The sequence below is a fragment of the Mesoplodon bidens genome, assembly GCF_964165515.1.
Source record: "Mesoplodon bidens genome assembly, chromosome: 15".
Lineage (NCBI taxonomy): Eukaryota > Metazoa > Chordata > Mammalia > Artiodactyla > Ziphiidae > Mesoplodon > Mesoplodon bidens.
The window spans coordinates 83,421,438-83,449,241 of NC_138171.1; the positions used below are offsets into that span (position 1 = coordinate 83,421,438).

A 27,804-nucleotide genomic window follows, 5' to 3' on the forward strand; every position below is an offset into this window, starting at 1 on the left:
GGCTCAAGGCCACCTACGAACCAACCCCAGAGTCTGCCAGAGCCCAGGAAGCACCACAGTTACAGGCATGAGTCTCAGCGTCGGGTTCTGTGCTCCTTGGCCGCTCCCCAAGTGTGACACAGGAGTAACACAGGAACCAACCTCAGGAGGTCGTCGTAGGGACTAAAGTCTGCCAGGCCATGTGCTTCCTTAGCACAGCTCCTGACAGAGTTACTTCTCAATAAACGGTAGCCGTTATTATTGTAAATCTGACGCACAGTGTATGTAAAATAAGACAAGAGGCAAGACCCTGATGGTGGGGACTTCAGGCACCACTCAATGCAAGTACTTATTTGTCTGTTTCGAGAGAAGATCTGAATCTCTCCGCGAACTGAACGGCGTGCTACCCTGCGCTGCACTTGAAAATTTAAGGCCCAGTTTTTAAAACTTCCTCTTGTTAGACCGTCTCTCTCCTGAGATGCTTCCAATGCTTATTACATCTGCTGATAATTCTACTCTATAAACTCAACTTCTAAAAAAAAAAAAAAAAAAAAGACTGTTACTAATCCCAAGTATCAAATCATTACCAAGTTCACAATTTGAATTGTTCTCACTGACAATCTGGGGTTGATTTATACCCTGTAAGCAGAGAATTAGGAAGCAACAGGAAAACTTGCACAGTGGCCAGAGTACCCGAGTTAAACAGAGACCCTCTTGTGCTGCAGCCCTGCTAATAACTTGACAAAACCCAAATGTGCAAACCTTGAATAGGGAAAGTGGTACGTATATCTTTAAATAACATCTGCAACCGTGCTTGTACCTACAGATGTAAATTTACAGATTTGAGATCTTGTGCAGTGTAATTCCAGCCATCAGCAAACATTTGCCGAATGAACAAATAATTAAGTCATTAGTACAGAGATGCCAGGAAAAACAAGGAAGACGTTAGAAGTGAACGCCAATTAAAGACCAGTGAGGGGACTTCCCTGGTGGGGCAGTGGATAAGACTCCACACTCCCAATGCAGGAGGCCCGATCGAACCAGGGTTCGATCCCTGATCAGGGAACTAGATCCCACATGCATGCCGCAACTAAGAGTTCGCATGCCACAACTAAGGAGCCCACCTGCCGCAACTAAGATCTGGTGCAACCAACCAACCAAACAACAACAAAAAAAGACCAGTGAGGAATGAAGTCACCGGCAGGGAGGGCCTGAGGCCACCTCTCTGTGGACACGTCTCTCCTCTCCTGTCCTAGACCATAACCTTAGTGGCTGATCAGGTCCACTCTTCTCAAAACCAAAATGATGTTACGCTGAGCCATGTGTTCCACAAAGCTTTATAGGTTCAGCTAATAGGTCCTTTAGCTCAGATCTCAAAAACAAGATGCTACATGTTGCAGGTTTCATTTCTTGGGGGGTGATTTCCTAGAAAATCCAACTTGAGGAAAGACCAAGATATTGGCTTAAATTTGGAGTCGCTTGGTCTTTCAGACAGATGTCTTCTTTTTAAGGTAAATGAAAGGAAGGAAGACCTCTCCCTTGAACCTTTTAACCCCCTAGACCATAAAATCTACCACCTCTGCCCCGATGGGCCATGTGACTCCCTGGCCTGGGGCTCCTGAGGGCCAGCAAAAAGCTCGGCCTGGGGGAACCAAGGGGCCTGACTGAGCGTCGGGCAGCTCCTGTGAGGCCAGCCCCAACTCGGAACTTCCCAAAGAAAGGCCTTCTGGTCCAGGGACTTCTGCTGCCCCCGCTCATCAGCAGCCCCCTTTGTGGTAAAACTGAACATCAACGCAGTGTCTTTACGAGGTATCCGCCCACCCTTGTCCACGAGGGAGCACGTCTTTAAAATCGATGAATCCATCCATCCATCCGTCTCTCACAGGCCAGAAAACTGAAGATGTCCTCTTACCTTTTTGGGATCCATGTTGAATTTCTTCCTTCCCATGGCTATCTGCTTGTTCCTCTGAGTAGTTTTGCTGTGCGTTTGAACGAATTAAGAAGTCGTTACTGGACGTTTGCACAAAGCACCGGGAGCTCACGTCCCCTCCCAAGAGGACCACTCGGGAAAGGAAAGGGCACAGGCCCCCAGGCCCCCCTGCCCAGGTGGAAGCAGCAGAGGTACGGCCACTGCAGCTCTTTTGTTTCACAGTTGCTAACTTGTTCAGCAAAAGCAGAGCTTCTTGTTACACAGAAAGGTCATGTCTGGGCAGGGTGTTCTGAGGGGCCTGTGCGGCTTCCTCAACTACAAGGCCTGATGGTGAACTGGACCACGTGGGGAGGGGAGAAGCAGGGAAGGTGAGGGGGCAGAGAAGGAGGACCAGAGGCCCCGACAGGCTCCCACCCGCCCAGCCCCAAAGCCCGCTCCGCCATGGCCACCACAGCGTCACAAGCTCGGCTGGAGGGTGACCTGAAGGTGCAGCCACAGCTGCTCACCTCTCCTCCACAGACGTGAGGTTGTCGATCTCCGTCATCACTTCCGCGATTTCATATTTCAGCCTCTGTTGAGAAAGAAAGAAAGCGTTGTGGGGGTGAGAGAGGGGGCCTCCACCTTCAGAGACCTTTTAGCCCCCCAGGTGCAAGGTCCCCTCAGGTCTCATCGGGACATCACAGGTATGGGGAAACCAGCACTGCTTATGGACACAGAGAGTCTCGTAGTCAGAGCCACCCTGACTCATGAGCAAACAAAATTACTGTCTGTCCACCTCCCATCAGAACGAAGGCAGAGGGGTCCTGTGGAAAGATCCTGGAGTGTTTGTGTGTAAACTCAAGAAGGGACCCTGGGGAGAACATCACAGGTGTAAAAAGATACAAACAGCAAAAGGAAAGCAATGAGTCCCGTCATACGTCACCCACACACGCCCACCTGCCTTCGCCGGCACCTGACTTCTTGGGAAGACCTGGGGCGAGGCTTAAACTCAGGTCAGTATTGGGCCTCCAACCACCGTCTCACTTTACATGAGACGAGGCACCGTGGACAGAGCCCAGGAGGTGACAACGATCTTGCCTGGGGCCCTCAGACAGGCCAAGGACCCCAGCAGGGACGGACTCCCCACCACGTACTGGCTGAGACAGCTCTGACCTCCTGGGCCTCGGCGTCCTCAACTCAGAAGTGAGGTCGTTGGAGCTACACAGGGCTCCATGGGCACTATTATTACTAACACCCAAATCGGAACGTTAGCCTTACAATATGTTCTTATTCTTCAACCAAAGCACGCGTTCTGGGTTATCTGATTTTTCTGAGAATGACAGGTAACCTTAGAAGAAAAAGTTTCATGAATTATCTCTCAAATACAAAGAGATTTTTATTCAGACCCTATGATCTCAGGTGCTAAGAAACTTTGGGCTCAAACGGTGAGCCCCTAGAAAGGAGCTACTGTCTGGACACGGCTCGGTTCCGCAGCAAGTGGCCGGGGAGGCCGCACTGACTTCGGCGGGACAGCGGTTAGGAAGCTTCCCAGGGAGCAGCCACACGTGCAGCCGATTTCCCGAGGAAGCCCCGGACGGGAGCCGCGAGCACTGCCGCTCTGCATCGTTCCTGCAGCTATTACAGACGCTCCGACTCGGAGACGGTAGCTTGACTCCTCTGGGTCTCCCATGGGACCCCTCCACCCTGTCCTCGGAGCACACACGTGTGGAAGGTGCACGGGTGGCTACCTGTGTTCTGTCCGTCACTCCACTCCCACCCGCTAGTAGGTGCTCGGTGCACAGCCAGAACTCAATACATGTTTAGTCCATTATTCAAAAGACACCTGAGTGCCAACAATGTGCCAGGCAGCATGCCAGGGACCCTGGCAGACGAAGCGGGGCCTCGCCACAGACTTCCGGGAGCAGCACGTGTGCAGGCGCCACTGCTGTGTGAAGACACCCTTCGTGACTGCGGAGTCACACGTCGCTCGCCCGTGACTCCAGGCATGACTGCTCTTCCGGTGAGTCCACGCCGCCCCGTGAGCACGAGCTCCGCTTCACCAGCCTGGGTGACTCTCACACTCTGCCTCTCCGTATGGTCCGGAGAAACGCAGACTAAATACCCACGTTTTTACATTTTCATGAAGCTACTTGATGTACAATGTTTAAAAAATTTATTGAAGTATAGTCGATTTACAATGTTGTGTTAATTTCTGCTGTACAGCAAAGTGATTCAGGTACGTACGTACACGTACACACACACACACACACACACATATATATTCTTTTTCATTTTCTTTTCCATTCTGGTTTATCACAGGATATTGAATATAGCTCCCTGTGCTCTACAGTAGGACCTTGTTGTTTATCCATTTTTTTTGTTAATTGGAGTATAGTTGCTTTATACTGCTATGTCAGCTTCTGCTGTACATCAAAGTGAGTCAGCCATACATATACATATATCCCCTCTTTTTTGGACTTCCTTCCCATTTAGGTCACCACAGAGCACCAAGTAGAGCTCCCTGTGCTATACAGTAGGCTATCTGTTTTACAGTAGTGTATATACGTCAATCCCAATTTCCCAATTCATTCAACCCCCCGCCCTTCCCCCCTTGGTATCCAAATGTTTGTTCTCTACGTCTGTGTCTCTATTTCTGCTTTGCCCATAAGATCACCTGTACCATTTTTCTAGATTCCACATACATGCGTTAATATACGATATTTGTTTTTCTCTTTCTGACTTACTTCACTCTGTATGACGGTATCTAGGTCCATCCACGTCTCTGCAAATGACCTGATTTACAATTTTACCTAAGAGCAAAAACTAAAAGACATTTTTTTACCTCAATGTCATCAATAAGTTCTTTTTTTCTTCGACGAATGTCTAAAAGTTCTTCTCTCTCTTCTAATGAGAGGTCTTCAGGCACTGAAAGAAAAAAAAAAATCAAGTTAAACAAGTAAACAACAGCTACTCCAAAGAACAATTTGCCAACTTCTGGTGAGGCTGAAGATGGGCATATGTACAAGCCAGCAATTCTGTGTGTAGGTATGTATTATCCCAAGGAACCCTCACTTACAGACCACACGTAAGATATTCGTAGCAGCATTGTTTTAATAAAAAAACAACCTAAGTTTCCACTAATAAGAAAATGAATAAACTGTGGTATATTTATGAAACAGAATCCCACACAATTAACAATGGCTGAACTCAGTCTTCCAACACAGATGAAACCCACAAATGAAAAGAAGATAAAAGCAGGCTGAAGACATACACTGTAGGTGACATCTTCCACAGAGGGGTGACATATACATACGCAGAGCATAAATAAATGCACAGAAATGATCAACACCACATTCCTTTTTTTTTTAATGGCAGGGTTTTTTTTTTAATATTTATTTACTTTTGGCTGCGTTGGATCTTAGTTGTGGCGTGTGGGCTCCAGAGCATGTGGGCTCTGTAGTTGTGGCATACGGGCTCGCTAGTTGTGGCACGCAGGCTTAGTTGCTCTGCGGCATGTGGGATCTTAGTTCCCTGACCAGGGATCAAACCCACGTCCCCTGCATTGGCAAGTGGATCCTTAACCACTGCGTCACCAGGGAAGTCCCTCAACACCACATTCTTTTTTTTTTTTTTTTTTTTTTTGCGGTACGCGGGCCTCTCACTGCTGTGGCCTCTCCCGTTGCGGAGCACAGGCTCCAGGACGCGCAGGCTCAGCGGTCATGGCTCACGGGCCTAGCCGCTCCACGGCATGTAGGATCTTCCTGGACCGGGGCATGAACCCGTGTCCCCTGCATCGGCAGGCGGACTCTCAACCACTGCACCACCAGGGAAGTCCCTCAACACCACATTCTTGATAGTGGTTCTTTCTGAGAAGGTTGGCTTGTGAGGAAATACATTTCAGAATGCTATTAGGGAACGTCAATGCAGTGGGGAAAGGTTGGCTGGTACACGGACATTTAATTTTAATTGACAGGGTTGTTCATAATATCCTCGCATTAATGATTAACCTCTGCAGTATTTTCCATTCCTACTATGTTTACATTCTCTTTTCCTTGTGCTAGAATTGGCTTTTATCTCATTAAACTTTTCAGAGAAACAGCTTTTAATAATCCTCTACCGTGTGTTTAATTTCTATTTCATTCATCTGTTTAAAGAAACAAAAGATTAAGAATCTGAGTAAATAGCAAGAGAACATGTAGAGCTTCTACAAACAAATTAAGATAACGTGATCGTGGTGCAGGGACAGACAAACGGACTGATGAACCAGAAGACAGTAGCCAGAAAAATACACACAGACTCACAGAAACTTGATTTACAACACAACTGACATTGCAGCTCAGAGAGAGAGGGCAGACTCTTCTAGGTATGTTACGTGCTGCATCAGTTATCTCCATGTAAAAAAATGAAATTGAGTTCCTGGTTATCATCGTATTTCTAATCCGTTCCAAGTAGAATAAAGGCTTAAATTCAAAAGGCAATAAATATTACACAATTTCTTAGGAAGAAAAATAGAAAATGTGTTTATAAATTCAGAGTAGGAAATTATACCACACCACCAAACACCCACCCCTGCCACCACCAAATAACTTCAAGAGCAGCCATTATTATCCTAATTTTATAACTGAGGAAACTGAAGCCAAGAGACGTCTAATGATTTTCCCTGGTGACAGAGAAAGAATATTTGAAGAAGTACTGGCTAAAATGTTCCATATTTGATAAAAGACATGAATATACACATCCCAGGTGCTTGAATTCCAAGTAGGATAAACCCAAAGATCCACAAGGTCCCAGAGTACGCTACGGGCGGGCCCAGCAGCCCCAGAGTGTCATCAGGGACCCGCTCTTTCCATTCTACAGTCCAAAGTGTCAGCTTCACCGTAAAGCTGCTGCTAGTGGCTTCCAGAGGCTTCTTATTCATGCATGGGGTGGGGTGGGGTGGGGAGACCCAGATCAAGAGAAAATGTGAGAACCAGCAGAGAATCATGCATCCAAAACCAAGAGAGGAGAGAATTTCAAGAGGGAAAAACCCAACAATGTCAAATGCCACAGTAAAATAAAGAAGCAAGTGTGCAATTCTTGAACTTCCCAAGGAATTACTTTTACCAGCAAGTAAGCACCTTACTGTAATATAGAGAGAAATCAAAAACTAACCAGTTGGTTGACACTATCCTGTTACAAAAAAATAAATGCACCCAAAGTCCGAGTCTGTCCAGTGTGGACTGGGCTCCCAAAAGGGGCCTCATTAAAAAAAAAAAAAAAAATGTTCTGCTGAGTTCTCCTATGTAGCTATATGAAAACAAGAGTCTGAAAGGGTGCCACTCTAGTTCAATCATCAACAGACTTTGGTTTAAGAAAACCCACCTCCAGTTTTCTCCCCTCCAACCCTGATGATGAGTAGGGTTGGCTGATAACAGTGAAGGTACATTTTAAGTGAATCTAAACATCAGAATGATTCAACTCAAGAATCATGATCTTTAATGTATTTCCTTGATGTTCTCTCAGTAATGCCCATCTTTTCCTATCTCTTTAAGGCCCTAAAGAGTTAAAGTACTGACCATTTACTTTACCCATAATTCTGACCAGAATTTGCATGTCTAAAAGAAAGACAAATTCTGTAAGGTGGGATAACGATATTGTGATTACGTTAAAAAAAAAAAAGTCTTTATTCATACTGTAGAATTTAGGAGCTGTAATATTATTACATCTGGACTTTACTTTGAAATAGTTCAGCAAAAAATTAATCAAGCAAAATGGTAAGTGTTAAATCTATTTGATGGATATATAGGCATTCATTACCTATTTTATACTCTAAGGGTTTGGAATTGATTGATTGATTGATTGATTGATTGCTGAATTGGGTCTTCGTTGCTGTGCACGAGCTTTTCTCTAGTTGCGTTGAGCGGGGGCTACTTGTTGTCGTGCGGGGGCTTCTCATTGCAGTGGCTTCTCTTGTTGTGGAGCACGGGCTCTAGGCGCATGGGCTTCAGTAGTTGTGGCACACGGGCTTAGTTGCTCCACGGCATGTGGAATCTTCCTGGACCAGGGCTCGAACCCGTGTCCCCTGCAGTGGCAGGCAGATTCTTAACCACTGCGCCACCAGGGAAGTCCTGGAATTTTTCATAAGTTAAAAAAAAAGTTTCAAGTATAACTGGCCAGTAGCACCTTTTCAGGGTATTTGGCTAAAGTATTAATGAAAAATAATGGAATGTTTCCTGGCACATTTAAAAGAATAAATAAAAAGAATACAAGTATAGAATGAAATACTCAGGACCAATCTCTGTACAGCTGTCACTTAAATATCTTGATGTCCTACTATTTCTTTTAACACCCTGAATGTACGGTGAATACCAGCATTTTGCTGGTATTCAGTGAAACTCTATCATCATTTCTCTGCCTTCAAAATAACTTTGCAGCCACATAATCCTCTCACACACAGATAATTTCACGCATGCAAGTGCCATAGGAAAAAAATGGGAAGATAAGCCATGTTCAGAGAAGGTGTTCTTAATTATCAAGACCTTTCCCACAACTCAGCAGTCAGTCTGCTCCCAATGAAGGCAAAAATAAGGTTCAGTTCACTTTATCATCTACATTTTGTGACCTTGACATTGTTAGGTAAGATGAAACGAAAGTCTACAGCTGATTTATTTTTTCTCCTAAGAAATCCAGTGGTTTATTTTTCTTAATTGAAAAAGTTATACATGGATATGGTTATTACACACATACATACTCTCTCTCTCTGAAAACATACAAAAGGGCATACAATGAGAAATTTCCTTCCAACCTCAATAAAAGCTTTTCTTTAAAAAGCAAGTTAACTGGAACCTGCTGGTGAAATGCAGTGCAATCACTGCAGCTGATCATGGTCTTCCTGATTCTCCAGAGATAAGGGCCTTGCTTAAGCCTCACCACTTGGGGCCCGTTTCTCATCTGCAGAATGACCGGAGAGGGTTAGCCGCAACACAGCAGGTGTGGTTTCTACAAATATAAATGTTTTCAGAGGGGAAAAGCAATGTGGAAAGATGTCAAGAAATTCCCCATTTTAGTACAAAGGTATTGCCAGAGAGGTTTTAGATTAAGAATCAGAAGCAATTTGTGTAATTTAGCCCAGGCCCCTGCCTTTCTCAAGAAGGCACTGGTTTCCCACAAATGGAGGCTTGTGGGTGGGAGGTCTGTTTGGGGTTCACGATTTGTATGAATTTAATTAAAGTACTCAGGTGGGAAGTTCTGCTTTCAGCCAAGACGAAGTAACATGGATAGATTTACCCTCCTGTCTGAAATGACTAAAACAACGGACACAGTTCTACACCCTGCCAGGTATCTTTCAAAAAGGAAGGTGAAACAAAATCATTTTCAGACATTAAAAACTTGAAAGAATTCATCACTAGTTGATCTGTACTATAAGAAATGTTTAAAAGTCCTGGGGTGGGGACTTCCCTGGTGGCGCAGGGGTTAGCAATCCACCTGCCAATGCAGGGGACACAGGTTCGAGCCCTGGTCCAGGAAGATCCCACATGCCGTGAAGCAATTAAGCCCATGTGCCACAACTACTGAGCCTGTGCTCTAGAGCCTTCAACCCATGACTACTGAGACCCCGTGCCAAGAGCCCGTGCTCCGCAACAAGAGAAGCCACTGCAATGAGAAGCCCATGCACCACAACCAAGAGTAGCCCCCGCTCGCCGCAACTAGAGAAAGCCTGCACGCAGCAACAAAGACCCAGTGCAGCCGAAAATAAATAAATTTATATATATTTTTTAAAGCCCTGGGGTGGGGTGGGGGGGTGGAGAGATACCAGATGAAAGTCTGTATCTACACGGAAGAATGGAAAATACTGTAAATGGTAACTATGTGAGTAAACACTTTCCCCTCATGATGTGAATCTCTTTAGAAGATTTACTGCTACTGTTCAAAGCAAAAATAACAAAAAGTGTGTTGGGTTGATAACACACATAAAAGTAAAAGAGCACAAAGGCTAGGAGGGGAGAAATGAAAGTACACTGTTACAAGGTTCTTACCCTGGATGTGAAGTGGTGTGATATTATTTGATAGTAGACTGATAAAGGTATATAATATCTAAAAAGCACTACTACTTAAAAACTAAAATAAACCACTAAGATAAAGCATGCAAAAAATATATTAGTAAGAAACTGAGAATCATTACTTTATGATGTTTAATGAAATGTAAGATCCCATCAAATATAAGATGAATCCTCCACTTCAGTGATTTCAAAATGCAGAAAATTTTGCAAATCAGAATCAATGGAAAAAGGGAGATTATCATACATACTGACATCAAAGCATAAGCAAATGGTATGTTATCTCAGAGTGTTTTCTAATTTTCAAATTATATTAATAATCTATTTACCTAACAGATTCCAATCCACCAAGAAGCTGTAATTTGGTTCACTGCTATAAATATCAAATGACTCCCTTACAAATTTTACACACACGCGCACACGCACACACACACACACACACACACACACACACGATCTTCTATAAAGTTAATCAGCAGTTCTCCTAGGGGAAGATAATGTTCCACAGATGTGAACTGTGGCCAGAAACCTTCACCTTGTTTTAGTCACTAAATGTCAAATGTGATAATTTAACAAATTTGACAATAGGTGATAAAACAGGGTTTCAAACAATCACATGCACATGACTCACAACTGCATATTTTTGGTACCTAGTCCTAATGGAAACTGATGTCACTTAACCTTAATTTTACCTTGATTACTAATCAATACTAACTTTTTTGTTATTGTATGGTATTTTTCAAAGTCTTGGTCAATGCCATAGGACACTAAGAATGCTGGGAAAGCATGGACTTGGCCTCTGGTCCCCTTAATTCACTAAATGGGAACTCTGTACTGGAGTGTGGTTTAACCCAAACAAATAATACCCACCTGGCACACTACAAAAACCGGTGACTTAAACTGTTAAAGCAGGATGAGTTCCCAGCTACTACGAAGCAGTATGGTTATACCAAGAACATAAAGGCAGGCTGTGGCCGTCGGCAGCTGTGCCTCTGGGTCTGGTCACCACCCAAGGACTGTATGCCTTCAGTGAGGTGATAAAGCTGAGTCCAAATGGCTAACAGGGCCAGCAGTATGTCAACCACACTGGGGGCCAGCTCAGTGGAGGCTCCAGATCGCTAAAGCACTGCGACCAAACTGCAGAGGCAGCCTTTCTACCAGGGACAAGGAAGGACAGAGTGTGCCTGTCCCCTGTCCGGGGAGAGAGGCGCTCTGAGAGGCCAGCTTTCTACAGGACAGGGAGGTCCTGGCCCCCGTGGACCACTCAGCAGTCACCTCCTGTCACTTCCCCTCATCCTCCTTCGTGATCTTTCTTTGTCCGGGGACACGCATGCTTTTCCCAGCCTTCTCTGGATTAGGTGAAATACCCCTTTAGACAAACAAAAACTCAAGAGTTGGCCACCAGCACACCATCATTAAGGGAAATTCTGAAAGAATGAACTTCAATCACGAAAAAAGACCCAAGATGGGAGGGGCGGGACACCAGAGGGAATCATGGGCACAGATTTACAGAAGGAAACCTAAAGAAAAAGTGACTACACAGGATGATAATGTCGCATAGAATAAAAAGTAGCCAGCAACACGAGCATGGAAATGGGAAGAGAAATAACTTGCTCTGAAGTTCTTAGAGTTCTGAGGAGGAGGGCCTGCATAATTAACTTTGACCTGGCAAGCTAAGAATCCATATTAAAATGTCTAGGCTAAGCAGCAAAGGAATGGAAATGGAGTTCAAAATGCCCAAACTGAGAAAGAGGAAGAAAAATTGGAATGAGAAAAAAATCCAAAACAACAAAGAGAAACAGAGAAAAACTGTTAGATGTGTCAATTCTATCTCAATACAGCTGAAATTTTAAAAAGAAAAACCATTAGAAATACAAAATGCAAAATATGGGAGTAGGAGGAAAAAAAAATCCAAACATTGATTTTTACTGTGGAAGACTGAAGAAAGAGTCACAATTCCTCCGATCAGGAAGGTGGGAGGCTCAGGGACTTCCTTTGCCCAAGAGAGGGTGACACAGAGGACACCATGCAGGACCCGGAACCCAGGCCTCGCACCCCTCCTGTCTGGGAACCCCAAGACCAACCGTGCTCCGGAGAAGCCCGGGTCAGCAAGCTTCTGAATGAAACCTACTGTGGAAAGAGACCACTGGCAGGGAGAGTCCAAGACATCCCAGCTGTTGCAGCCACCTCGGCTGAGGCCGCGGACCTCAGGGAGGCAACTCAGCCCCGGCTGACCTGCCATCTCCATGCAGCCACGGGAGTGGGTGGACCCAGACAAGAGCGGTCCATGAACTGCCAGCCAACTCCCAGAAATGTGAGCAATAATAACCACTGTTGTTTTAAGCCAATTACTTTGGAATACTTTGTTATGAGGTCATAAGTAACTGATACATTTACAATGAACATGAACAGGAAAAAGGACCAAGTTTAAAAACCCGGACATAAAAAAAATGCACAATGAAAAAACACCCAACTAAATGCTCTTTAAAAGAGGTTTATTTTTTTGACCTTTTTTATTGAGCCAAATATACACAACATAAAATTTACCATTTTAATCATTCTTAAGTGTACAGTTCAGTGGCACTAAGTACATTCACAATGTTGTGCAACCATCACCACTGCCTATTTCCATAATTTCTCATCATCCCAAACAGAAGCTTTGTAACCATTAAACAGTAATTTCCCATTCTCAACCCCTAAGCCCTAACCACTGGCTAGTAACCTCCTTTATACTTTACAGTTCTCTGAATTTGCCTGTTCTAGGTATATCATGTAAGTAGAATCATACAATATTTGTCCTTCTGTGTCTGGCTGATTTTACTTAGCATAATGTTTTCAAAGTTCATCCACACTGTAGGATGTGTCAGAATTTTATTCCTTTTTGTGGCTGAATAACATTCCGTAATGTTTAGCCACCATTTTGCTTATCCATTCATCTGCTGATGGATTATTTGGGTTGTTTCTAAATTTCGGCTACTGTGAACAATGCTTTTATAAACGTGAGTGTACAATTTTTGAAGTTTAAATCCACAAACATGGATTTGGTCCACAATCAAATACCATACTATATATCACCCCTCTTAGTACATCATGAAACATGTTAATATGTTAAAGATTCCATGAAATCTGTAACCAAAAAAAAGAAGCACCAACAACACTAATTGTATTAAACTAAGAGGATTCTTAACTGACTTGACCATGGACTCATCTTTTAAAAAATAGAACATCTCTATGCTGTGTAGCCTGCTGAACATAATTAAGGACAAACAGGCCTAGGTTTGTTTTTTTTAATTAATTTTTATTGGAGTATAGTTGCTTTACAATGTTGCGTTAGTTTCTGCTGTACAGTGAAGTGAATCAGTTATACATATACATATATCCCATCTTTTTTAGATTCCCTTCCCGTTTAGGTCACCACAGAGCACTGAGTAGAGTTCCCTGTGCTCTACAGTAAGTTCTCATTAGTTATCTATCTTATATATAGTAGTGTATATATGTCAATCCCAATCTCCAAATTCATCCCACCCACCTTGGTAACCATAATTTTGTTTTCTACATCTGTGACTCTATTTCTGCTTTGCAAAAAAAGTTCATCTGTACCATTTTTCTAGATACAAGAGGCTTATTTATTTATTTATTTTTGGGTGCGCTGGGTCTTCATTGCTGCACGCGGGCTTTCTCTAGCTGTGGCGAGCGGGGGCTACTCTTCGTTGCGGTGCATGGGCTTCTCATTGCAGTGGCTTCTCTTGTTGCAGAGCACAGGCTCTAGGTGCGTGGGCTTCAATAGTTGTGGTGCACAGGCTCGGTAGCTGTGGCTCGTGGGCTCTAGAGTGCAGGCTCAGTAGTTGTGGCGCACGGGCTTAGTTGCTCCGCGGCATGTGGGATCTTCCCAGACCAGGACTCGAATCCGTCTCTCCTGCATTGGGAGGTGGGTTCTTTTTTTTTGAGGTACACGGGCCTCTCACCGCTGTGGCCTCTCCCACCGCGGAGCACAGGCTCCGGACACACAGGCCCAGAGGCCATGGCCCACGGGCCTAGCCGCCCCGCGGCACGCAGGATCCTCCCGGACCGGGACACGAACCCGTACCTCCTGCATCGGCAGGCGGACTCCCAACCACTGTGCCACCAGGGAAGCCCCCTGGGAGGTGGATTCTTAACCACTATGCCAGCAGGGAAGTCCCAAGGCTTATTTAAAATATAAGAACATAACAATTGAAGGCAGAAGGGTAGGGAGTGATATACCAAAGGAAAACTGGTCCCGTGACATGAACACAGGCAAAACAGACTAAAGATAAAGTCACTAGATACTGACATTGTTCCATTAATCACAAAATTAACAAGTCTGAACATATATGCATCTAACACAATAGCTTCAAAACATATAAAGCAAAAATTGACAAGGTACACATAAAAATGGACTCTTCCTAAAGGCAAAAAAAAAAAAGCTATAGATTTGACTAATACAATTAACAAGCTGAACTAGTAGACATAATATGCTTCATCAATTTTAAGAGGTGCGTCTTTACGTCTCAGAGGTCAATGCCTTCACATCTGTGAGTACGTTTATGACTGCCAGGGGCACTACTAACGTGCTACTCCTTGATGGTTCTGCTAAAAACTCAACTTAAGAACCATTTCATAAAGAAATATGAGGCTGACTATTGCTTCAAACCTTGCATTGGTACCCTCTAGTAAGATCAATAAAGTCTCAGCGTGAACACCTGCAGAATTCGAACCCCGCCCCTCCCAGACGATACAGGAGGGCCCTTTAGAAGTGCTGTGTGCCTGGGCCTTGAGCAGCAGAGAGGACGACACTGCTGTTTGTACTGCTTCTGTCAAAAACGCAAACACCTGCTCTGTGCAGAGAACGAGGCTCTGGTCCTAAGCTTTAGGGGTACCTTAACCAACTTATTTTGCTCATATTTTACCTTCTATATGTATGGACAATTAGTAAACGTTGTTTAGAAATCAATGCTTAAAGAAGTTTAAAGAACTCTTCCCATCAGTATAAGTAAAAAAATTCTAAGTGAGAAGAAATCATTAAGTCTGGTTTAATTGACAGCTTTTTTTTCCCTTAATGGAACATAAAATAATGACGCATCTTACAACTGATGGAGACACAGATTCAATCAGATCACTGCCCCCAGCAGCTGTGCAATATGCATTCTTTTCGGGGGCATGGGGGACATTTATGCAAACCAACTGTATACAGTCCATCAACAAAGTCTTACTAACTCTCACGGGACCAGTGTGGTGGATACAATGAATTGGCTTTGCTCCACCGAAAGCTCAAAATTGTATCACCAGACTCTCTTACGTTTAGACTTGTGAAGATGAATTAGGCTCTACCCATGGGATGCACCACCCAGGATTCCACAGAGGGAAGTGAAGCAGGGGTCCTCGTCCTGCCTTTTCTTAGAGAATGCTTCTTGGCTGGCCAGCGAGGATGTGGAAGCAGAAGATATCCTTCAACAGCCTTCTTGCGCTCATTCTCCAGGCTCCTAGGAATCCAGACGGTGCTGCAGCAGAGTGCCTTCTGGATCCAGGCTTGTGGACCCCCTTTCCTCGCTGGAGATACACGTGGTTCTCAATGATTCCAGGGGTCGCCTATGAGGAGCTCCATCAGTGACTCAATTCTGGAGACCAGGCCAGAGCCCAGTGCCCTAGTCATTCCAGGGCTGTGTCCAGCACCCCAATTCCCTATTACTTTATCCCTTCCTGCCCCAGACACAGCCAGCTTCCTGTGTCTCCCGTGGAACTCTTATAGAAACAATGCTATCATGAAGACCACATTCTCTGAGCACAGGATAATTACGTTAGAAATCAATAACAAAACAGTCATTAGAAAAACCCATTTGTTTGGAAATTAAGGAACACAATTCTAAATTACTCCTTGGTCAAAGAAGATATAATATAAATGTGAAAATTCTGAGAAGACAATGATGATGAAAAACTGCGTATCAATACTTGTATGCTCCAGCTAAAACAATCCTTAGAAACTCACAACCTAAAATGCTTATTTTAGGAAAGAATTAAGCTGAAAATAAGCAAAGCATTCACCTTTAAAAAATTAGAAAAATAATAGTTTAAAACCCAAAGGAGAAAATAACAGAAAAGAAAGTCATTTTAAAAATGCAATGAAGTGCAGCCCCTCTGGCAAAAGTCTGGCAGTTCCTCAAAAGGTTCAACACTAAGTCTGCATGTAATCCAGTGAGTCCCCTCCTCCCAGGTGTTTACCCAAGAAAACTGAATACATATGTCCACACAAAAACTGGTGCATGGGTGTTCACAGCAGCATCAGTCACAACAGTCAAGAAGCAGAAACAACCCAAATGTCCACCGAGTGATGAATGATTAAATGAAGTGTGATATACCCACACAGTGGAATATTACTCAACCATAAAAAGGAATGAAGCACTGATATTTGGACATGTTATGCTCATCCAGCCACAGAAGACCACATACTGTATGGTTCCATTTATAGGAAATGTTCAGAACAGGCCAAGAACAGACAAAACAAATCTGTGGTAACAGAAACCAGAAGAGGGGTTAATCTGGGGTGGGGGAAAGGTGCTGAATGAGAAGTCAGACAAGAGGGCCTTCTGGGGGACGGCAAATGTTCTGTATTTTGATCTGGGTGGTAGTTACACAAGTATGTGTGCTTATCCAAGTAAAACAGCCTGAGTTCTGTGTGCACTAATGTCGGACATCGTATTTACCGCCCCTGCATGTCTACTTCTGGGTAAGTGATCCCTTATAACCCTCCACAGAGAGAAGGAAGAATTTCCTTGAAAAGACACTAAAAGAGCATTCTAAGAGCCTGCCACACACTAACAGAAACCGAGGCTCACCCCCCTAGGAGGACTTCAGGACAGACTGGTCTGAGGTACAAAAAGATGAGTCAGACGGCCTCACCACCACCTCTAAAACGCAAAACACCAAGTAAAGGGCAAGAAGCCACTGTGGCATTATAAGGGACACGGGGGAAGGGGAATTTTTTTTTTCTTTTTAGAGCAGACCTCATCTTTATGGCACTTTACTCCATTGTGCTTCACAGATATTGCCTTTTTAAAAAAAAAAAAAATTAAAGGTTTGTGGCAACCCTGAATTGTCAGATGTTATTTTTTAGCAATGAAGTACTTTTTCATTGAGGTATGCACATTGGTTTTTTTTGTTTCTTTATAAATTTATTTATTTTATTTTTGGCTGCCTTGAGTCTTTGTTGCTGCACGCAGGCCTTCTCTAGTTGCAGCGAGCGGGGGCTACTCTTCGTTGCGGAGCATATGCTTCTCATTGCAGTGGCTTCTCATTGCGGAGCACGGGCTCTAGGTGCGCAGGCTTCAGTAGTTGTAGCACGTGGGCTCAGTAGCTGTGGCTCGCGGGCTTAGCAGCTCCGCGGCATGTGGGATCTTCCTGGAACAGGGCTTGAACCCATGTCCCCTGCATTGGCAGGTGGATTCTTAACCACTGCGCCACCAGGGAAGCCCGCACATTGTTTTTTTAGACGTAATAACGCTACTGCACACTTAATAGACTGCAGTACAGTGTAAACGTAACTTATATGCACTGGGAAACCAATACACACAATGTGACTCGCTTTACTGCAGTGGTCCGGAGCTGAATCTGTGACGTCTCCAAGGTTTGCCCATACAGAATAACTTATTTCAGAAAATTGAAAATCCATCAATTATTAAGTATGCCATTATTTTGTGTCCTGTTAAGAAAAAGCACTAAGACTACCAAATTTAATTTTATGATGCCAAACTGTAAGACGCATTCCAGTTTTAGAGAGGTTAAAATGTGCATCTTGGAATCAATGACAGAAGACATATGAAGCATGCTTACTTTATAATGGAGTAACATCTCTTAATTCAAAATTGTTTTCAGAGTAGATAAAAATCATTGCTAACTGCTCTAGAAGACGAAACCTTTGTAATGACTGCTGTTACTCCAAAGTCTCCCTCACCCTCCAGTGTTCGCATCTATCCCTGGGTAGGAGTTAAGAATCATCGCATGACAGAGAGATGATAAAGTCAGCAATAAACTAAGAGTGAAAGCAGTCACTACAAGTTTCTTAAGTAACCGCTTTGTCTTTACACTCACACGGGGCCGCATCCCCTCCCCAAGTGAGTCTGCACTCGTATATAAACATCCTCTTGATGACCAACTTGCCAACCCACAACTGTCGCTTTTCCTGGTGGGTGATGCAGCCAACCACCACCAAGCAGCAGGAGGACTTCTGCGGTGGCGTGTAGATGTCTTACTGAAAGCAGTGGTGAAGGGCAATTATCCCCTGGATCCGTCCAGCAAAAGCGCACGGGAGAGCCAGGAACTCAACCAGCTCTCTGGACGCCTCATCAACAGTGTTGGCAATGATCTGAATCAATGACTCCAGCTCATTATCTACACCTGTTCTTACACAGCACCGTCCACAGGACTTCTCCATCAGCATCACCTGAAGGTACTTGTCTAAAATAGGGTTCCAAGGCCCTAGCCCATGCCTATCAAATCAGAACCTCTGGGTAGGAGGCCAAGGACTCTGAACTTTAACAAGCTTCCCAAATGATTTTGTTGAACGTTGCTAAAACGCAGCTATGCACGGCTAAGTCCTTCACACCAATCATGAACGCAATATATTAGAGAGGCAACATGACACGGCGGTTAGAAGCCTAAGTCCTGCAGTCAGACTGCTTGTCTCAAAGCTTGTCTCTGCCAATTACTAGCTGTGTGACCTTAAGCAACTTACCTAATCTCTCTGTGCCTCAGTTTCCTCACCTGTAATAGGATATTATCTATGTCTGCATTACTACGAAAAGCTAATCAAAATTTAATGCTCTTCTTGAATGTTGCTTGAAATTTAAAGATAAATATTACACCTTAAATCAAAGCAAGAAGCATTTAAAGATCTTGAAAGACACATGATTTTACCTCAATCATAAACAACTAATAACGAACAATGAGACTTCCTATTTCTACCATAACTGAAAAAGCAAAACAACTTTTGACATCAAGCCTGTTTAACTGATTTTTTTCCCAGGCAGAAGTTGTGACAGGGGGTGGAGGACAGAGTGGGAACAGCTTCACAAATACACAGGCATAAAAATCGTGTGAAGACAGGTCGGCAGTTCCTGATAAAGCTAAACACCACCTTGCAATATACGATCCAGCAATCACACTCCCAGGAATTCACCCAACTGAGTTGAAAACCTCTGTCCACATGAAAACTTGCACACGAATGCTTACAGCACCTTTATTCATAATTGCTCCAGGGAATAGCCTGGCGGTCCAGTGGTTAGGGCCCTGCACTTTCAGTGCTTGGGGGGAAGGTTCGATCCCTGGTTGGGGAACTAGGATCCCGCAAGCCGCGGGGCACGGCCAAAAACAAAACAAAACAAAACAACTGCCCCAAACTGGAAGCAACTAAGATGTCCTTCAGCAGGTGAACATAAATTGTGACACAACAGACAATGGAATACTACTCAGTGTTAAAAAGAAACGAGGATCAAGCCGTGAAAAGACATGGAGGAACCTGAAATGCACGTTACTAAATGACAGCAGCCAGTCTGAAAAGGCCACACACTGTAACTCCAGCCACACGTCACTTCTGAAACTGTGGAGACAGTCAAAGGATTAGTGGTTGCCAGGGGTTCAGGGGAACGAGGAGAGGGATGAATGGGTGAACACAGAGGGTTTTTAGGGCAGCGAATCTATTCCGTATGATACCCTAACAGTGGATACATGTCATCATGCATTTGTCAAAACTCATAGAACTATACAGCACAAAGAGTGGACCCTACTGTAAACTATGGACTTTAGGTAACAGCAATTTATCAACACTGGTTCATCAGTTGTAACAAACATACCACACCAAAGTAAGATGTTAGTAACAGGGAAACCAGATGTGGAGGGGACCATATGGGGACTCTGTACTGTCTGCTCAGTATTTTTTTTAATGTAAATCTAAAACTCTAAAAAATAAATCTATTAATAATGTTTCTAAAAAGAGATAATGATATCCAAAGCCTCTAACTAATTTTCTTAAACAATTTTATGAAAGTCAACTCTGGCAATTTAATCAGCCCTGACTTCCAACAAGTTCTTCTGAAGATCAGAGAGAAGATGAAAGAGGCTCCTTATCAGATTTCAAATGAGATTTTCAACCACAATGTCAGAAAAACGTCACCTAAAATTTAAGATCAGATTTGATTCTTTTCATTTAAATTACTGTCAAAAACTTTGCCTTTGAAAGCTTCATTAAGTTGGGGAGATAAGAACGTTTTTATACCCAGTTTGCTGAAGCCATAGGTGAGTTCTGGCTAAAAATGCATAAAATCTGCATCAGTAAGCATGTCCCCAAAAGAAATCCTCAATGCATATGTCCATCTTCTTTCCAATTCATTTCGCTAGTTCTGATGAATAACTGACATCACCTTGAGTAGCTGCCCCCAGGCTTAAAAGGAATGCAGCCTTTCTCCTTCCAAGGTATATCTTTAACTATGTATCTTTCAAAAAGAAATGGATGGGCATCAGTGCTTTCCTTGGTAGACTGCCTTGCTTGGTAGATTCATCACACTTAAATGTTTGAACAGCACCCCCCACCCAAAAGAAAAGTGGAGGACAATGATTTAATCTTATAGATCTTGAAGTCAGACTATCTTCAGGCAAGTCTTCAGTCTGATGATTGATTACAAAATGGCCAAATAGCGTAGAATTTCTTCTCAACTTTCTTTCCAGCTGCAGTTTTGGAAGTGTGCACTAAACAAAGCCCATCCCTGCTCAAAACACAGAGAGCTCCCCATGGCCCCCAGCACAGAATGCAGCCTCCTCACCCAGGCCCGGGGTGCAGCGCCCTCCCCAGTGGACGCCATCCGGTACAGCTCCTCTGCTGGCTCCTTGTCTCGCTTTTGGACCTCAGTGCAAACGCGGCCTTCCCCGTGGCCTGAAGGACCCCGGGCTCCCTGCACATTTTCTGTAAGACTCCACTGTCTCAGTTTTCCTAAGCACCCAGCAGCAACAGGGTGTAGGAAGCAGTCAGCACAGTGACTGGACGCAGCTGCTCTGCAGCCACACGGCCGGGCGCAGCTCCTGCATTACCTCGTGATTCTGGACGACTGCGCTTCACTCTTCTAAAAATTTGTAATTTTTTTTTTTTTTTTTTTTTTGCGGTACGCGGGGCTCTCACTGCTGTGGCCTCTCCCGTTGTGGAGCACAGGCTCCGGACGAGCAGGCTCAGCGGCCATGGCTCACGGGCCCAGCCGCTCCGCGGCATGCGGGATCTTCCCGGACCGCGGCACGAACCCGCGTCCCCTGCATCGGCAGGCGGACTCTCCACCGCTGTGCCACCAGGGAAGCCCTAAGAATTTTTAATTTTTAATTGTGACTGAAAAACATAAAAGTTACCATCCTCACCATTTTAAAATGTACAGTTCAGGGGTATTAAGTATATTCACATTCCAGAACTTTTTCCTCTTGTAAAACCAGAACTCTGGACCCGTTGAGCCCTAACTCCCTACTTCCCCTCCTCCAGCCCCGGGTAACCACCACTCGAGTTTCTGTTTCTATGAATTTGACTACTTTAGATACTGCTTACAAAAAGAATCATACAATGTTTGTCCTTTCTGTGACTGGTTCATTTCACTTGTCCTCAAGGTCCCTCCGTGTCGTAGCATGTGACAGTTCTACGTATGAATAGACTGTATTTTCTTTATCCAGTCTTCTGTCGGTGGACATTTGGGTTGCTTCTACCCCTTGACTATCGTGAACAATACTGCAGTGAACATGAGTCTACAAACGTGTGTTTGAGTCTTGTTTTCTCCTCTTTTGGATATACACCCAGAAATGGAACTGCTGGATCATATAATTTTTTTTTAAGAACCTCCATACTGTTGTCCACAGCAGCTGTACCACTTTACGTTCCCACTAACAGTGCACAGGTGTTGCAATTTCTCTGCACGCTTTTCTCCTCTTTAATAGGGAGAATATTTAGCACTTCAGCAGACTGTCGTACATACAAGCACTGTGTGCTAATATTATCATCTCACTGATTTATTGTTAGTTTGTCTCCTCCTACAAGAATGTCAACTCCCAGGGATAGGTTTCTTGCCTATCTTGTTCACCACTGAATTCCCAGCACCAAGAACTATGACTAGCACACAGTAGGTGCTCAAAAATATTTGAATTATCTTAGTATTCAGAACACAGGTTTTTCACAAAAGTTACTCCAGGGATGAGAGTTGTTTGATTATTTGTTAATTCTTTGCAATTAAAAAAAGTAGTTTGTACACTTTCATGGTCTTGGTGGATTCCTGAAAATATGTTCCAGCACCATCCACTGTCATGCGGTGCAGAAAAGTTCGGGGAGGAGGGGGGGAAAAAAGCCTGCCAGAGCATTTTAATAAGATTTCCATGATTTTGTGTCAAGTAATGTTCACACCGAGGGCTTTAATGACACTCCTGCCAGCATTCTATACAATGAGGCAGCCTGATCCCACTCTTTTCATTATAGCCTCAATCCTGGTACAATGTCCCTACCTTTTTCTGCCATTGTCTTTAATTACTCAATCAAAAAAAAAAAATTTTAACCTCCTTGGCCCTCAACCCGGGGGCCTGGAAGCCCACAGGCTACGAGGTACTCTCTTAAGTGTGACCTGTTCTCTTCTTGGGTCCCTGAGTCCACAGTCTTGTCCCCTCTTCCCAGATTCCTTAGTTAATTCAGGATCACGCCCAGTAGAAGATAAACACTGTTCCTTAGAAGCCAGCAAAGCAAGAGCTTATCAGGATGGCCCAGCACTGAGGAGAGGTAAACCTGAGCTGCACAGACACGAATCTGGAGGGAGCTCTTCGTGGCAGACAGGGCAGAGGGCACACGCCCCTCACCCTGTGGCAGGAACCAGAACTTCCAGAAGACAGGTGGTTCAATTCCAGGTTCCTGGAGGGCCCACCTTGGACCATATAAATAAGAAAAAAAACTGCCGAAGGAGTGAAGTGTTGTGATACCTACAACTCTGAAATGCCTATAAAATAAGATGGACTGATGGATGAGAGATGGATACATGGATACACCTGGGGTAAAGCACAGAGCCAAAGGTTAATGGTAGAATCTAGGACGTGGGCTTATGCATAGCCACTGTATAATTAATTCTTTAACTTTCTGTATATTTGAAATTTTTCATAATAAAATGTTGAAATTTTTTTGAAAATCTGAAACATTAAAAAAAGAACTTTAGAAGCCTCATTAGAGAACTCTACACATTTCTAAACCATTTTAAACTCTCTTTAATTTCCTGTATAAGAAATGCTTTACAAAAAAGAACTCTTATTTTCTCCTCAAATATTACTAAGTATTCCCAAATAACCTACACGATATCTGGCTCCTCAAAACCACACAAACTGGTGTAATCTCAAAAACAAGCATGTATTTTCAGCCCTGGAATTCCCTTGGCAGCTGGCACCTAACAGGGCCACAGCCCTCCATGGCCTGGGTGTGACCTTAGAAGCTAAAAAAACTGAGCACGCCCGACAAAAATCATAAGAAAAAAATTAAAAGATTAACAAATATGGAGCAAGGATAAGTTGCTAGTTTAAGCAACAAGTAGAACCTGTAAAATCTATTGTTTCCCTCTTTTCTGTAGGATGCATGAGGTTTGTAAGATTTCCTACAGTAACATAAAATTACCACTCATAAAACAAAATGATTTAAGGGCCAGTGCTGACAGTCTCCCTGTGAAAGGCTGTGCGAGTCTCTTCACCACCCCAGGCGAGGGGCTGCCAGGTCACACTGTTAGTACAGAGACGATACTACGTTCTTAGCCTGATTTTAATCAGCTTTGGACAAAGGAGTAAGGTTCTCGTGGTAAATAAAAACGGACAAGAATTTAAACAAAACCCACCCTACACAAAATTACAGAGTTATTTTGTGTGTGAAGAGGATGGGATGGGACACCCCTTATCCCTTTGAGGGGAATTATGCCTGTTACTTTTGAGTATTTTGAAAGCTTAATGACAGGATTTTAGACATCACTTCCCAACAGGGGGCACCGGAGTCAAAAAAGTCCCAGAGAGACATGTGTGACCAGCAAGTTGTTCTCAATTGTTGCCTGAGCCCCAACAGGCCAAGAGGAGAAGCTGTTCCACAGGTGACAGGGGCATTCGATAGTCAAAGGACACAGAGAATTCCCCTGAAACAAATGAGGACAAAGAGGGCGGGCTGCAAAACTGCTTTTTTCTGGAATGACTGAAAACTTCCCCCATCTGTCAAAAAACAAACCTATAAAATTCAAGAAGCTGAGCACACTCTAAAGGATAAACCCAGAGACCTGTGCCAAAACACATCGTATGCTTTTGTTTTTCTGTTGTTATCTTTTTTTATTTTTATTTGCGTATAGTTGCCATCATATGCTTTTGAAAGAGAAAAAAGGTTTGATATCAGCCAGAGAAGATGACACCTTACCTACAGGAGAGAAACAATTCAAATGACTGGATTCCTCATAGAAACCACAGTAGCCAGAGGAAGAAACCCAACATTTTTCAAATGAAGGGGGAAAAAATTTTTTTAACTATTATATCAACGCTGAATTCTGTGTCTGGTGAAATTATCCTTCAAGAACAAAAGAAAAATTAAGACATTCTAAGATGAAGTAAAACTAAGAATTTGTTACCAGCAAACCTACCCCAAAAGAATGGCTAAATGAAGTTCTTTAAAAACAAATGATAAACAGGGAGTTCCCTGGCAGTCCAGCGGTTAGGACTTGGTGCTTTCACTGTGAGGGCGCGGGTTCAATCCCTGGTCGGGAAACTAAGATCTCACAAGCAGAGTGGCGCAGCTGGGAAAAAGAAAAAAGGAAGATAAACAAAGGAATCTTGGAATACAGGCAGACCTCGGAGATATACTGCAGGTTCAGTTCCAGACCACTGCAATAAAGCCAGTATCACAATAAAGCAAGTCACACGAATTGTTTTCTCAGTTCATATAAAAGTTATGTTTATCGCTACACTGCAGTTTATTAAGTGTGCAATAGCATTATGTCTTTTAAAAATGTACATACCTTCATCAAAAAGCACTTTATTGCTAAAAAACGTTAACATCATCTGAGCCTTTGGTGAGTCATAACCTTTTTGCTGGTGGAGGGTCTTGTCTCAGTGTTGGACATTTAACTGAGTAAAAGGTTCAGCCTGGTTTCTTGTTGCTTACAGTAAAATGCAAGAGGAAAGAGATAAGTTGAAGGAAAAACTGTTACACAAAAAGGAACCAAGACGTGATGATGTGAGAAAAATCTCATCTCATCCAGATTGTAGAAGATAATAAAATCAGGACGCTCGCTGTAAGGGACACGTGCTCTAAAGAGAAAGCCAGGTGTGCCTGGCTAATGCCTTGCAAATGCTCTGGGAGAAATTAAAGAACACAATATTCCCTCACACAGAAAATTCTCTGACAAGCCTGCCACTCAGTAACGCCTCCAACCATCTTGGCAGAAGCCAGGGATAGAAATGGGGTTATACAGGAAAGATCTATGGGGGACCCTCTTGTCTAATGGAGTGAATCCCATGAAATAGATAGAGACCCACGGGTTTCTGAGAATGTTACACCAGCAGAAACACGGCCTGCTTGGTATGAAAAAGACAGAGAGGATGAAATGAAATAAAGCTGTCAGACGCCCAAAATTCTACAGACAGGAAAACTGGCTGGTAAACCTACTCAGTTGCAAACATGCTAACTAACCTCAAGAAAAAAGGAAAGATCGCTGTGAGGACAGAGCCTTGAGCCACAGAGGATTATTCGCAGGCCCTGACACCCAATGACCTTGCTTGGTTGGGTTTTGAAATTGCTTGGGAGCAGTGACTACTTCTTCCCTTCCCTTCCCTTCTCTCTCTCCCCTCCTTTTTGGAATGGGAATGTCTGTAACTGCTATCCTTTGCCTGTCCCACCACGGGATTTGGGGAACAGATAACTTGTTTTCTAACTTGACAGAGCCACAGATGGAGGAGAATTTTACCTCAGGATGGATCATACCCAGAGTCTCACCCACACCTGGTTGAGATATGGGATTTCTGAGCTGATGATATTTAGATGAGACTTCCTTACTTTGATTTGATGATGTAATAGGTTGAGACTTCAGGGGATTTGGGGACGTGATGAACATATTTTGCATGTGAGATAGATATGAATCTTTGATAGGCTGAATGATGCCCTCCCGCAAAAGAAATCTAGCACCTAATCTAACAAAAATTAAGTTAACACAGACAAATACTATGATAGACCATACCTTGGTGCATGAAATAAACCTCAATAAATTTAAAAGATGTGAAATCACACACAGTGTGTTCTCGGACCACAGGGGAGTCAAATTAGAAGTCAGTAACAGAAATAAAGCTGGAAAGTCTCCCAATACCAAAAAACTAAACACACTTCCAATTAATCCATGGGATAAATGCAAAATCCCAAGGGAAATTCAAAAACGTACACTGAACTGCGTGAAAATGAAAATACAACGCATCAAAATTCGTGGGGCATCACTAAAGCAGTTCTGAGAGGGAAATTTATAGCACTAAAATGTTTACATTAGAAGGGGAAATGTATCAAATCAACAATCTAAGTTCCCATCTCAAAAAACTTTAAAAAAAGAGTAAAATAAACCTAAAGCAAGCAGAAAGAAGGAAAAAATAAAGAGCAGAATCAATGAAATTGAAAACAATGATGAATAGTCCAAACATTTGTAGCTTCCACCAGAATTTCAGAAAGACAATAGAGAAATATCAATGAAACAAAAAGTTGGTTCTTTAAAAAGAAAACCAACTATCCTCTAACAAGATAAAAAGAGAAAAGACAAATTACCAATATGAGGAATGAAACAGGATATCAGCCCTTGCAGACTATAGTGACATACAGGATAGGATATATATAGGATAGTGATATATATATAGATAGATAGATATAGATATAGATATATAGGATAAATACTGCAAACAACTGAGGTAACACGCACCAATTCCCTAAAGAGCAAAAACTACTACCACTCACCCAAAATGAAATAGATAATTTGAAGAACATAAAACAATTAAGGAAATTGAATTTGTAACTTAAAACTCCCCCAAAAAGAAATGGCCAGGTACACACTGTTTCACTGGAGAATTCTACCAAATGTTTAAAGAAGAATTAACACCAATTCTACATAATCTCTCTCAGAAAAAAGAAGAGGGACCACTTCTCATTTCATTTTATGCAGTTAGTATTATCCTAATACCAAGATGAGACAAAGACAATACAAAAAGAGTAAATTACTAACCAATATCTCTCATGAATATTGATCTAAAAATTGTTATACAGAGATCTCAAGGAAGAAATAAGTGTCCTTATTTGCAGATTACAAGATAACCTACAAAGAAAATCCTAAAAAACCTCCTAAAACGTTAACGTGAGTTCAGCAAAACTGCAGGATACAAGAACATATAAAAATCATGTTTCTATGTACTAGCAGTGAACACGTAGAAACCAAAGTTTAAAATGTAACACCAGCACTCAAAACAAAACACTTGGGTGTAAATCTAACAAAACATGTACAGGACCTTGTATGCTGAAAGCTACAAAAAACTAATGAAATGAAAAATTTAAATAAATGGAGAGATATACCCTGTTCATGGATTGGAAGACTCACCACAGTAAAGATGCCATTTCTCCTCAAACTGATAAACCAGTTTAATGTAATTCCTATCAAAATCCCAGCAAAATTTTTGTAAATGTATGTATATAGCAAAGATTATTCTAAAATTTATATGGCAAATCAAAGGAATATTAGAATAACTAGAACTATTCTGAAAAAGGCTTAAGTTGGAGGAATCACTCAGAATAGAAAACTCCAAAGAGCCCACACTCCATGCAGCCAG

At 43.0% G+C, this 27,804-nt stretch overlaps 1 protein-coding gene across 2 annotated transcripts in view; it reads right to left on the reverse strand.

The window, feature by feature from the left end:
* CYTH3 (cytohesin 3) overlaps positions 1 to 27,804 on the reverse strand; it is a 92,350-nt gene that overhangs the window by 21,784 nt on the left and 42,762 nt on the right. For both annotated transcript variants that reach the window (XM_081256675.1, XM_081256674.1), the window contains exons 2-4: positions 4,731 to 4,813; positions 2,416 to 2,480; positions 1,892 to 1,958 (exon numbers count right to left, since the gene is read on the reverse strand). In XM_081256675.1, coding sequence (XP_081112801.1) covers positions 1,892 to 1,958; positions 2,416 to 2,480; positions 4,731 to 4,813 — 215 coding nt within the window. The remainder of the gene's footprint in view (positions 1 to 1,891; positions 1,959 to 2,415; positions 2,481 to 4,730; positions 4,814 to 27,804) is intronic.